Source organism: Zeugodacus cucurbitae, chromosome 6, assembly GCF_028554725.1.
Source record: "Zeugodacus cucurbitae isolate PBARC_wt_2022May chromosome 6, idZeuCucr1.2, whole genome shotgun sequence".
Taxonomy (NCBI): domain Eukaryota; kingdom Metazoa; phylum Arthropoda; class Insecta; order Diptera; family Tephritidae; genus Zeugodacus; species Zeugodacus cucurbitae.
In genome coordinates this window covers 34,560,682-34,575,012 of record NC_071671.1, presented here as the reverse complement: position 1 = coordinate 34,575,012, position 14,331 = coordinate 34,560,682, and the positions used below count along the sequence as shown (strand labels likewise).

The following is a 14,331-nucleotide window of genomic DNA, read 5'->3' as shown; positions in this document are numbered from 1 at the left end:
ATTAACACCGATAATAATGTCAGCCTTGAAATCCAACGCAGAATCACTCTTGCCAACAGGTGCTACTATGGACTGAGTAGGCAATTGAAAAGTAAAGTCCTCTCTCGACGAACAAAAACTAAACTCTACAAGTCCCTCATCATTCCCGTCCTACTTTATGGTGCAGAAGCGTGGACGGTGTCAACATCCGATGAGACGGCACTAGGAGTTTTCGAGAGAAAGGTTTTGCGGAAGATTTACGGTCCCTTAAACATTGGCAACGGCGAATACCGCAGAAGATGGAATGATGAGCTGTATGTGTTGTTCGACGACATAGACATAGTCCAGCGAATAAAAAGACAGCGGCTACGCTGGCTGGGTCATGTTGTTCGAATGGATGAAAGTGCCCCAGCTCTGAAAGTTTTCGATGCAGTACCCGCTGGTGGAAGCCGAGGAAGAGGGAGACCTCCACTCCGGTGGAAGGACCAGGTGGAGAAGGACCTGTCTTCACTTGGTATTACCAATTGGCGCCAAACCGCCAAAAGGAGAGATGCGTGGCGCACTGTTGTGGACTCGGCTATAACCGCGTAAGCGGTTTCTACGCCAGTTAAGAAGAAGAAGAATGCAAATGCATACAAACATGTTTTGGTCCTTATGTTTGACTGTAATGATAACCCAAACATTATCGGGTAAACCACAGTCATGTTTGTTTGCATTCAATAGAAAATAAGATTAAATTTTACAAATATTGTATTTCATAAGAAAATAAACAAAACAAAGAAATAGATTAAGAAAATTTTAATCACTTTAGTAGTTATATAAGCAGAACATAACTTGAAACAGCAGAGAATAAAATATAATGTCATAGAAGTAACATCGTGTACATTTTTATTCCTCCGCTCGAACAAACCTAAAACTGGCGCAGTCGGTAAAAACAAACTGCAAAGTTGAGCGATACTAAAAACTGAAGTTTTTAAGTTTCGTAAGCTTTAGCAACGGGAAGCAAATCCTAAGATTAGCTCTCATTTTAAAAAAGATCTCTTATATATATATAAATATATAAGTCGGTCGGCACAGATAGCCAAGTTTAAGAAACTTAAGTTTCTACACAAGTTATCTGGAACGTCGGAGAGCGACTCCGAGGATTACAATTTGTGAAGGCGAAGAATAGCTTCATTCCGCCCATCAACATTACCAGGAAAAGTGGGATTAAAGATTAATGCCCCACACACAGAAGACGCAGAAAGAGCGAAGTGCACCATACAAAGCAACAACAACAAGTTCAGTTGTAATAAAAGAGGATACATCAGCAATGAATCCATGCGAGCAGCAACCACTTCAGAAGACAGGATCGCAAATTTTGAAGGAGGCTTCAAGAATCATGGACTTTGACGGCAGAGATTTATCATCATTCATCAGGGAAGTTGACATGATCCTTCCTTTATTCAACCCCAACCCATCAATGTTGGAATTTGTAACGCAGCGACACGTCAAAACAAAAATTAAAGGAGAAGCAGCAAGTGTCATCCGGCCTTTGGGACCTACACCAACATGGCAGCAAATGAGAGACGAACTCATAAAGAATTTTGGAGTAAAGGAGTCGTACCACATCCTTTACAATCAGGCGATTGTACTACGAAACTATAACGTAAGTCAATATTTTCAAAATTTAAAAGATATTTTAGATAAACTAAATTTAAAACATGAATTCGATAGGATAAAGCCTATAGAATTTTCTCCAATTAACAACGAAAGTTTAATTCTAAAAACATTTTTAAATGGGATACACCCCAACTTAAGCAGTGTAGTGATTAGTAGAAATATAAGCACCATTAGAGAGGCTTTTAGCGTTCTTCAAGAGACAGGTTTGCTAATACAATTTGATAAAAGACAAAACAGTTATCAAAGAAATAATTATAGAAATTTTTCAAATAGAAATTCTTTGTCTCACAATTTTGGCAATTTCAATAATAAACAGTATATGCAAAATTCCAATAATTTTTAATTTGGACAAAATCAGCCGAGAGAATTTCGCAACAATTCTAACCAAAATGACAATTATCAACAATTTAGCTTTGGACAAAGTAGGCAAAATAATTCTCAACAATCTAGAAGATATAATTCAGTCCAAAGGAGACAAAACCCCCCCGAACCGATGGAAATAGATCACGTTCAAGAACAAGCAAATTTTCGGTTGCCAGCTCAAAACAATCGTTACCGATAATAGAAGTGATCATAAAAAAATCAAAAATTAAATGTCTTATTGACACAGGGTCTACAACATCATTATTGAAATATAATGTGTTAAAAGATTATGAATGCATTGAGCTTGATGAACCAATACACTTTAGCACCATTAAAGAAAATTTTTCCCTAAATAAAGAGTTAGTCACCCCAACCCCAAACGAATTCAATGAAAAAAGTTATATACATTGGAAACTAACCAACATAAAAAATAATAACTTTGATGCTATAATAGGACAGAATATTTTAAAACCTATTAAAGCAATAATTAATTTAGAAAAGGAGTATGTAGAAATAAACGGCAACAAAATTAAATTTATAAACTCATGCCCTTACAATTACGAAGATATTAATATACTTACAGAATGTAAAGAGAATTTGCTAGATATTTTATCAAATAGTGACATGAATGAAGAAGAAAAGCAAAAATTAGAATACATTCTAAAAGCAAAAAGCGATTTATTTTTCCAAGAAGGTAAAAACCTTTCTCATACTCATGAAATTCAGCATGAAATTGTTACAAAAACAAGTAGACCAACTTATAATAAAATTTATAGATATCCCAAATTCATGAAGAAGAAATTAGTAGACAGATGGACGAGATGTTGCGCCAAGGTATAATTAAAGAAAGTTATTCCCCGTACAACTCGCCTCTTTGGATTGTACCGAAAAAGCAAGACAATTCAATGAAGAAAAAATGGAGAATAGTTATTGACTACAGGAAGCTAAACGAAGTCACTATAGATGACAAATTTCCAATACCCCATATAGAAACAATACTCAGCAAACTTGGAAGAGCTCAGTATTTTACAACATTAGATCTTGCAAAAGGCTTTCATCAAGTATTAATAAAAGAAGAAGATAGACCAAAAACAGCTTTCTCTACACCCCAAGGACACTTTGAATGTATAAGAATGCCTTTCGGACTAAAGAATGCACCAGCAACTTTCCAACGTTTAATGAATTCAGTTCTTAGGGAATATATCAACAAGATATGTGTAGTATATTTAGACGACATCTTAATTTTTAGTTCAAGTATTGAAGAACATACCCAAAATATCAACAAAATATTTTCAGCATTAAGAAAACATAATTTAAAGATTCAGGTAGATAAATGCAAATTTTTCGAGAAAACAACTGAATTTATAGGTCACACTTTAACAACAGAAGGGATACAACCAAATTTAAGCAAAATTGAAAACATACAAAAACTAAAGTTGCCTACTACATCAAAGCAAATTAAATCATTCCTAGGTATAACAGGTTATTATAGAAAATTTTTAAGAGATTACGCTAAAGTAGCACATGGTTTAACAAAATATTTAAAAAAGGATATTAAAATAAACACTCGCCATCCTCAGTACATATCATCCTTTGAAAAACTGAAAAATATATTAGTAAGCCCACCAATATTGAAATATCCAGACTTTAACAAAAAATTTGGCATTTCAACTGATGCAAGTGACTTTGCAATTGGCGCAGTATTAACCCAGGACAGTCATCCTATAAGCTATGCTAGTCGAACACTTAACAAACACGAAAGAAGTTATTCCACTACAGAAAAAGAACTACTAGCTATTGTCTGGGCAGTGACATATTATAGACCATACATTTACGGCAGAGCATTTGATCTCTTAACCGATCACCAACCACTTAAGTGGCTCCAAATAAAAAACAAGGGAAAAGACATTAACCCAAGATTGCAAAGATGGTTAATTAAACTAGGTGAATACAATATTAATATAAATTACGTGAAAGGAAAGGAAAATAACGTAGCCGATTTTCTAAGTAGAATAGATAGTAACACAGGCGAGATTCATTCATTGGAAGAAGACAACATAAGCACAAATGCTACAATCCACTCTCAAGAGGAGGAACTAAATGATCATTTTCCAATTTTACACACTATTGTAAATCGCTTCAATACACAAATCATTTTAACAAAAAAGAAAATTATGGAATCTGAAGAACTAGGCAACACGAAGAAAATTTTTATTAGCGCAGAAGATATAAAAAATAATAATTTCATAGATCTTTGTCGTAAGCACATAAATAGTGGAAAAGTAGGTATTTTTTCTTATTTAACCGATAATCAGTACAATATAGTTCAGCAAAAGCTTATTCAAATATTTAATAGACAGGTAAAGTTTTTTAGATGTGAATTCCATGCTAAAGATATGAAAAATGAAGAACAAGTTTATAAACAAATTGCTCAATATCATAAAAATGAAACAGGCCATGCAGGTATTAACGAAAATTATGAAAAATTGAAAAAACTAAATACTGGAAAAATTTGAAAGTTTTGATTCTAAAATATATAAATAATTGCGATGTTTGCAATAGAGCAAAATATGATAGAAAACCTTTAAAACCAAAATTTCAATTAACGAAAACACCATCAGATATAAATGAAATAGTTCACGCGGATATATACAAATATAAAATGTTACTTCCTTACTTTTATAGACAAATTTGCGAAATTTGCTATGGCATTTCAGCTAGAAGATAGAAACAGTATAACTATTATAGAAAAGCTTAGATTATTCTTTTCTATCAAAGGTAGACCCAGAATATTAATATTAGATAATGAATTCAACTCAATTAACATAAAAGATTTTTTTAGGAAAGAAGAAATAGAAGTTCATTTTACAAATCCAAACAGTCATACTGGGAATTCAGATATCGAAAGATTTCATAATACTCTATCCGAAAGAATTAGAGCCCTAGAAATTGAAAAACCAAGCCTTTCGACAGCGGAAAAAGTATTTCAAAGCCTAGAATGGTATAACAAATCTTATCATTCTACAATTAAAGCCACACCTCTTGAGGTTATAAATGGAAAAACTGATAAGAATTTAATTAAAGACACTATTCAGAAGACTAAAGAAAAATACATAGGAAAACTAAATAGAAATAGAGAAGAGTTTAATAACACTCAAAAAGAAGGTTACGTAAAAAATTATAAAGCGGTTCGGCACAAATACGAACCAAGGTATAGAAAATTGCCATTTGATAATATTCACCCGACAAATATTAAACGTCCAAACAAATTTTTAGGTCAAATACATCTTCAAAATAACATTGATGATAGCAATTGTAATAATTCGCAATGCAGCCAAACTGGAAGTACATGAAATACATACCGACAATGGATACGCAGAAATTATCACCAACATTAAACAGATTGTTACATCATCTGACCTCGTAATCCACATAATTGACCCTCGCGAAATTCTTTACATACTAAATAATATAACAAAAATCTCGCAAGCATATTCACATTTACATTACTACACCCTATCTAATAAATTGAAATCTTGAGAGGTAAAATCAAAACATTAATCCCAAGAAAAGAAGTTAGTAGAAAAAAGAGAGGTTTAATTAACGGTATAGGTTCTGTACATAAATTTCTATTTGGAACGATGGATGATGGAGATAGAATAGATATTGAAAATCACGTTAAGAAAGTAGATGAAAATTTACATAATTCAATTACAGCTCTCGACCACCAAATAAAAATTAATAATTTCTTTTCGAACACGTTCACAAAATTAAAACAAATTATTGAAGACGAAAGAAATAATTCTTTAGAGTATCAAGAGAGAACAGACAAAATATTGATTCTTCATGAACAAACAATAAAGATAAACATTCTCAAAGACGCAGTAAACCAGATTCAGGAAAACATTATTTCAGCAAAAAGTGGTATTTTTCACCCAAGCATTTTAACAAATGAAGAAATTTATAATTACAACATAGACCTCAACAAACTTCAATACATAAAATTATGCGCCTTGGAATATAAGGAAAATTTGTTAATGTTCGTAGTCAAAATCCCAAAAGAATTTCAATCGGTACAATTAAAAACTATTATTCCTATACCAAACACAGCAGGTAAAGAAATAACAGCAAAAATCGAAAATGTTTTTGAATACAAAAATGTCACTTATAAATTCGAAGAAGCTAAAACACTCAATGAACTACAAATTTCTAAACATTGCATCTACTTATTAAATTGTGAACTTATCAAAAATAGCATTACAGAAATTTTACAAATTGATGAAGAAACTATTTTAATAAAAAATGCAAATGGCATAGAACTAAACCAGAACTGCGACAACAGAAAAAATAAGTTGAAAAACACTACATTGATTCATTATAATAACTGCACTATTAAGACCCTTTACCAAACATTCTCAAATACTAAAATGTCATACAATCAGAGATTTTATTATCCAAACTATGATACTCACAATTTCACTAACAAAATTACAATTAACGACCTTGTATTTAAAAGCGAAGAAAATTTAAAAGAAATTAATGAATTAAAATATCACAAAAATATCTCTCATATTGGAATATCAATTTTAAGTTTTATAGTGATTATAATAATAATTTTAATATCTTGTAAAATTAAAAAAAAGAAAAACAATACTATTCAAACTCAGGAGAGTTTTCCATTAAGGGAGGGAGGAGTTATGTGTACACTATCATCCCAACCAGACACCACACAACAAAATATTGTAAATTGGACAAAATAAAAGATTAAAGAAAAACAAGTAAACATTACAAAAAATATAAGATAACAAGTAGAGATAAAGAACATAATGCAAATGCATACAAACATGTTTTGGTCCTTATGTTTGACTGTAATGATAACCCAAACATTATCGGGTAAACCACACAGTCATATTTGTTTGCATTCAATAGAAAATAAGATTATATGTATTTTACAAATATTGTATTCATAATGCAAATGCATACAAACATGTTTTGGTCCTTATGTTTGACTGTAATGATAACCCAAACATTATCGGGTAAACCACAGTCATGTTTGTTTGCATTCAATAGAAAATAAGATTAAATTTTACAAATACTGTATTTCATAAGAAAATAAACAAAACAAAGAAATAGATTAAGAAAATTGTAATCACTTTAGTAGTTATATAAGCAGAACATAACTTGAAACAGCAGAGAATAAAATATAATGTCATAGAAGTAACATCGTCGGCATTTTTATTCCTCCGCTCGAACAAACCTAAAACTCATATGTACAAAGGGTATTGACCCTATAATCACGAGTGCGCTCACATACAAGGGCATACGGATAATTCCATACTAAATAATTATTGCAATACAAAAATCGCAAGTATTTACTAACGCGATAATAAAAACGACAAACGCGACTTTTGAGTAATTTTTCGGAAATACCAACTCTTATTTATTTAAAAGAGTTTTCGGTTACCACAATTCTCAGTTAACACTGAAAGAAAATAAACATATGTTTTATTAACTAACATTGTCTAAATGAACTTAGATTCAAAGGAATCTAAAGCGACCCAATTTTTAAAAATTCTGAAATGATTTCAGACGATGAGTCCATGTGCACCTGCAGTAGCTACACGCACTAAGCAGGGTACTACGAAACAAAAGCGGGGGAAAGACATAACGGGTGATTTTTTTGAGGTTAGGATTTTCATGCATTAGTATTTGACAGATCACGTGGGATTTCAGACATGGTGTCAAAGAGAAAGATGCTCAGTATGCTTTGACATTTCATCATGAATAGACTTACTAACGAGCAACGCTTGCAAATCATTGAATTTTATTACCAAAATCAGTGTTCGGTTCGAAATGTGTTTCGCGCTTTACGTCCGATTTATGGTCTACATAATCGACCAAGTGAGCAAACAATTAATGCGATTGTGACCAAGTTTCGCACTCAGTTTACTTTATTGGACATTAAACCAACCACACGAATGCGTACAGTGCGTACAGAAGAGAATATTGCGTCTGTTTCTGAGAGTGTGGCTGAAGACCGTGAAATGTCGATTCGTCGCCGTTCGCAGCAATTGGGTTTGTGTTATTCGACCACATGGAAGATTTTACGCAAAGATCTTGGTGTAAAACCGTATAAAATACAGCTCGTGCAAGAACTGAAGCCGAACGATCTGCCACAACGTCGAATTTTCAGTGAATGGGCCCTAGAAAAGTTGGCAGAAAATCCGCTTTTTTATCGACAAATTTTGTTCAGCGATGAGGCTCATTTCTGGTTGAATGGCTACGTAAATAAGCAAAATTGCCGCATTTGGGGTGAAGAGCAACCAGAAGCCGTTCAAGAACTGCCCATGCATCCCGAAAAATGCACTGTTTGGTGTGGTTTGTACGCTGGTGGAATCATTGGACCGTATTTTTTCAAAGATGCTGTTGGACGCAACGTTACGGTGAATGGCGATCGCTATCGTTCGATGCTAACAAACTTTTTGTTGCCAAAAATGGAAGAACTGAACTTGGTTGACATGTGGTTTCAACAAGATGGCGCTACATGCCACACAGCTCGCGATTCTATGGCCATTTTGAGGGAAAACTTCGGAGAACAATTCATCTCAAGAAATGGACCCGTAAGTTGGCCACCAAGATCATGCGATTTAACGCCTTTAGACTATTTTTTGTGGGGCTACGTCAAGTCTAAAGTCTACAGAAATAAGCCAGCAACTATTCCAGCTTTGGAAGACAACATTTCCGAAGAAATTCGGGCTATTCCGGCCGAAATGCTCGAAAAAGTTGCCCAAAATTGGACTTTCCGAATGGACCACCTAAGACGCAGCCGCGGTCAACATTTAAATGAAATTATCTTCAAAAAGTAAATGTCATGAACCAATCTAACGTTTCAAATAAAGAACCGATGAGATTTTGCAAATTTTATGCGTTTTTTTTTTTTTTTAAGTTATCAAGCTCTTAAAAAATCACCCTTTATTATACACTAAATTTATTTCTGAGAGTGCCAGTCTAATTAGATACTGCACTCGATTTACTTCTTCGCCGATGCAAGATAATTCTGAATAGGCATTAGAAATAAAAGGTCAAACAACCAAAAATTTTTGGACACGTCTCCAAGCTGTATATGACTTAATCGTAGAAACTGATGATTCAGATCTACCAGAAAATTTTAAATCTTCGGCTTACGCCAAATTTGAAAACTGTTTAGACCAGTATGTAGACACAAAAATTATGATATCAGATCAATTAAAACTTTTGAAGTCAATCGCGCCTACTTCCCAATCGAGAATAGAGCTGGCACAAATAAAACCCCAAGAAGATAATTCAGACATTTATCTCCATGTCCCAGCATGCGATACAGAAATATTTCACGGATGTTATGATCAATGGCCGTCCTTCCGGGACATGTTCACAGCCCTTTTTATAAATCATCCTAAACTCGCAGATGCACAAAAGCTATACCACCTAAGGTATAAAACACAAGGGGAAGCAGGCATGATCATCAAGCAATTCGGCTTAAATGGCGAAAGTTTTAAGCTGGCTTGGCAAGCACTAGTCCAAAGATATGAAAATAAAAGAGTAATGATAGAAAATCCGATTAAAACTATACTACATTACCCTAAAATTAAACAAGAAACCAGTCATGAATTTCAAAAGTTTTACTCGACAGTGACTAATTGCCTATCAGTATTACAAACACAAAATGCTCCCGTAGAATATTGGGGCCATATTATAGTAACTATTTGCGCAGAAAAACTCCCTGAGGCTGCGTTACTACGATGGGAACAGTCACTAGACGATAGAAGAGTAATGTCCACATGGGAGCAAATGAAAACATTCCTCTCTGCTCAGTACGAGATAGCCGAGCGAATGGACAACCAAAATATAAATCTATCAAGTCATAAAAATGAGTCAAGTAAAAACTTGCTTAAACCTCAAGCGAGCAAACATATACAATACAATACACACGTTAATAAAAGTCACTCCTTTGTGTTAAACTAAGCCAATAAATGGCAATCAGTATGCGAAATGTGTAAGGGGGGTCATAAAATAAAGACTTGCGAGAAGTTTAAAAAATTAAATATAAACGAAAGGAGCAACTTTGTCAGGTCAAAAAGACTCTGTACAAACTGCTTGCCCCACGCACACAATCTTAATAATTGCGAAAGCAAATTCAATTGCGTATATTGTCATAAAAGACATCATTCTATGTTACACTACAACATGTCCCCCAATACACCTCAAAGTAGCGCTTATACAAAAAGAGCCACGGGTTTAGTTACAACAGCAACTCCCGAAATACAAAAACCTGAAATTAGCCAAGAGACACCATGTTGCTCAAAGGCGCAAAAGACACAAACGCTACACAGCGAAATTCAAAGCAAGGTATTACTACCAGCAGCAGTTGTCTCCATCGAACACAGAGGAGAACTGTTTAAACTTAGAGCCTTAATAGACCAAGGATCACAACGATCATTCATAGCGTCTAAGGCACAAAATAAACTAAAACTGTCAACTAAGCAAGCTAAATTTGAAATTACGGGAATGGGCGGAAGAGTAATACAAAGCTCTAATAAAATATGCCCTATTACCCTAATTTCGCCCCAAGCGGATAAGCGCATTCAAGCAGATGCTATTGTCTTACCGCAACTAATGCCTAAGACAGACATATGGGTTCTGTACTACGATATGTACTACAAAAAAAGGTCTAGAAACCATGAACCAGCATAGTGACACACATGACACACATACAAATAAATTCAAGCAAAATGTAATTATGAATAACAGGCAGGAAAATTAATTTATTTTCTGTATGTCAAAATGTCAGAAAACATATGATTGTGGCAGAAGAGCTTAAAGCTTTCGGTGTGTTCAATGCAATTTATTGTAGTACATTTCACAACACCACAAAATTTCAATGGTTTCTAGAACTCTATTGTAGTTCGGAACACCATTTGCTTTCAAACAAAATTGGGAAAACCGGTGATACACATATGGTTTCTGAAGCATACTACATGTCTGTCTCAGGTATAACAATCATGCTTCCAAGCTATCAAATAAATAGCAAGCATTGGGATAAGGTTTCACACATAACTCAAGCAGATCCCAACTACAACGCCCCAGCTCAAACAGACATTCTACTAGGCAGCGACCTTATACCGGAAATTATACTAGAAGGTGTTGAAAAAATCTCAAACACCCTTCTAGCTCAAAATATCTTTACAAAGCCACAACTACTCGATCAGATAATGGTCGGTATGTCGTACGACTACCACTAAAACAACAATTTCCAGCCACACTCGCCTTAGGTCACTCTCGCACCTCTGCAATACAACAGTTTCTAAGTATGGAAAAAAACCTACTCCGAAAAAGTGAACTCAAACAAGAGTACGATAGTGTCTTAGAAGAATACCTCCATTTAGATCACATGGAGGAAATAAGCCGATGCGAAAAAATCATAAAAGGCAAATATCACTCATTCTACTTGCAATCGGAAATCTGACAATAGTGCACTACGAGTCTTCAAATTAAAAACAGTCACCTTTGGCGTAAACTGTGCTCCATACTTAGCCATTCGTACTCTCCACAAACTGGCAGAAGACACAAAGTCAGAATTCCCGCTGGCAACACAAGTGTTAAAAACACAAACATATGTAGACGATATCCTGTCTGGAAGCCACAGTCCTCCATTAGCATATGAGTCCTTATCACAGGTAATAAATGCCCTCAACACCGCAGGATTTCCGTTAAAAAAGAATACAGCCAATCACCCAAATATCTTAAAAAATATTCCAAAAGATCATTTGTTGGATACTAATTTCCTTGTATTCGAAAAGGAAAGTACAACAAAAACGCTAGGCATCCAATGGAATGCGATATCTGATACGTTTTCATATACTACAGAGTCAATTTCCGCATTATCAGCCATAACAAAGAGACAAATTTTATCTTCTGTGGCAAAACTTTTCGACCCCGCAGGATGGCTTTCGCCAATTATGATACAAGCAAAAATCCTGATCCAAGAATTATGGCTAGACGGAACTGACTGGGACGAACAAGTAAAGCCTCTTCGTTTAGAAAAATGGTCCCAGTTTGCTACTAATCTGAACGACATTTCTCAGATACAAATTCCTCGGTGGGTAAACTATTCCCCCGGATACAAAGTAGAACTACACGGCTTTTGCGACGCCTCTGAAAAGGCATATTGTGCCACTATCTATGTGCGCACACAAAGCGATACAGCAACAACAAGTCACCTACTAGTAGCAAAGGCGAAAGTTGCTCCTTTAAAAATGCTAAGTCTACCACGGCTTGAACTCTGCGGCGCACTGCTACTAGCCAAGCTAGTATCTATGGTGCACACCCATATAAACATGGTAAGATAGAAATTATATCTTTGGTCCGATTCCGAAATAGTTCTAGCATGGTTAGAAAAACCACCACATGCGTGGAAAACGTACATTTCTAACAGAACGTCTCAAATACTTGACCTGACACAAACGCGCTACTTCAGCCGCGACGTATCCTTGCTAAAAGAATCGAAGCCGATTGATAAAAGGAGCACACTTTTAGTCCTAAACCCCTTTCTAGATACGAAAGGTCTGCTTCGTGTGAATGGTCGGCTTGCTAATTCAAGTCTGACTTATAACGAACGCCATCATATAATTATACCAGAAAAGTCTCCATTTGCCACCTTATTCATCGCATATATTCATATACTCATGCTGCATGCTGAACATCGCCTCATGCAACATATGGTTCGCCAAGAATTCTACATACCCCGACTTAAGCCTCAAATAAAGAAGTGCATTTTCATGTGCAAGATCTGCACTATGCATACCCAGAAGATGCGAACGCAGGTTATGGCAGCACTTCCACCTGAACTCTGCAATTTCGCTCTGCCTTTCACTACTACCGGTGTGGATTTTGCTGGGCCTTTTCAGATAAAGGCGTTCATGCTACGATCACCCACGCTCATGAAAGGCTATGTGGCTGTCTTTGTCTGTTTCACGTCAAAAGCAGTCCACCTTGAGCTATGTACTAATCTGACGACGGACGCTTTTCTCGTGGCATTTGCTCGCTTCGTCGGACGACGTGGCTTCCCCTCAAAAATCATGAGCGATAATGGCAAAACGTTTATTGGAGCTCAAAGAGCGACAGAAAGACAATTTGTGGATTTCATGAAACAAGTCTCACCCGATATTGTGCAAAAATACGCTCCCCAAGGTATCGATTGGCAGTTTATACCTCCAAGCGCTCCTCATATGGGTGGCCTATGGGAATCAGCTGTAAAAAGCTTCAAATCTCATTTTAAGAATCTGGCTGGCAACTACAAATTTAATTATGAAGAATTCTCAACATTGTTAACCAGAATTGAAGCCGTTCTCAACTCACGACCTCTCGCTGCACTCTCGCAAGATCCCTCAGACTTCACTGCCCTCACTCCTGGGCATTTTCTTAAAGGAGCGCCCATCCTGGCCATACCTGAGCCAGGCGTGGAGACGCTTTCTTTATTAAACAGATGGGAAAGAATTAATATTCTCCATCATGAATTAAGTCGCCGATGGAAAGAAGATTATTTAAAGGACCTCCACAGAAGGTACCGGTGGAAAACACCACAAAGGGCGCCTTAGCTTGGGGATTGTGTCTTGATCAATGATGATTGTCTTCCCCCCACATAATGGCGGCTTGGTCGCATAGAGAAGCTTCACTACGGCTCCGACGGTCATATTCGCGTAGTCGATCTGCGTACACAAACCGGAATACTAAAGAGACCGCTCGTTAAACTATGCTTTTTGCCGACCGCCGATAACACCGAAACGTAAAATCGCAACAAATAAACCGCACAAAACTCAAAAAACCGAAGAAAACCTGAAAGAAAATAAATAAATAACAAAATAATAAATAAGAGAGGCATTCATATACATGCCAGAAATTTATAATATTAATAACTCTCTCCCATACAGATTGATATGGACGCGGATATGCCTACAGTACCAATGCCAACTATTCGTTCGGCAATCACTGTGCCACGCACTGGTCCTACTCCAGCTCCCCGAAGCAGCACGGCGACACCGCAGCCAATCGTTCCAAGAAATACAACACGCCCCACTACGGCAGCTCAACCGAATGAAGCACCACGCATACGCTGTCCTCTCTGCTGTTCCCGCACTGTTTGTCCCACTGTCGCATCTTTAAGGGGATGCTGACGCAACGTCAGCGGGTCGCCCAGGCCCATGGCCATTGCCTGAGTTGCATCGCACCTACACACACAACACAGGAGTGTACGTCCGGCCATCTGTGCCAAGTATGTATGCTTCCGCATCA

At 36.0% G+C, this 14,331-nt stretch overlaps 1 protein-coding gene across 1 annotated transcript; it reads left to right on the top strand.

Annotated features, from left to right (window-relative positions):
- Positions 1–5,645: 5,645 nt before the first annotated feature.
- LOC128922737 (uncharacterized) lies at positions 5,646–7,888 on the top strand. Its single transcript, XM_054234301.1, has one exon. The coding sequence runs from the start codon at positions 5,646–5,648 to the stop codon at positions 6,762–6,764; it is 1,119 nt and encodes a 372-aa protein (XP_054090276.1). The 3' UTR covers positions 6,765–7,888.
- The last annotated feature ends 6,443 nt before the right edge of the window (positions 7,889–14,331 follow it).

What these genes read in the sequence shown, in the direction of transcription:
- LOC128922737 (XM_054234301.1), top strand. Translation starts at nt 5,646, where the DNA reads ATGGATGATGGAGATAGAATAGATATTGAAAATCACGTTAAGAAAGTA.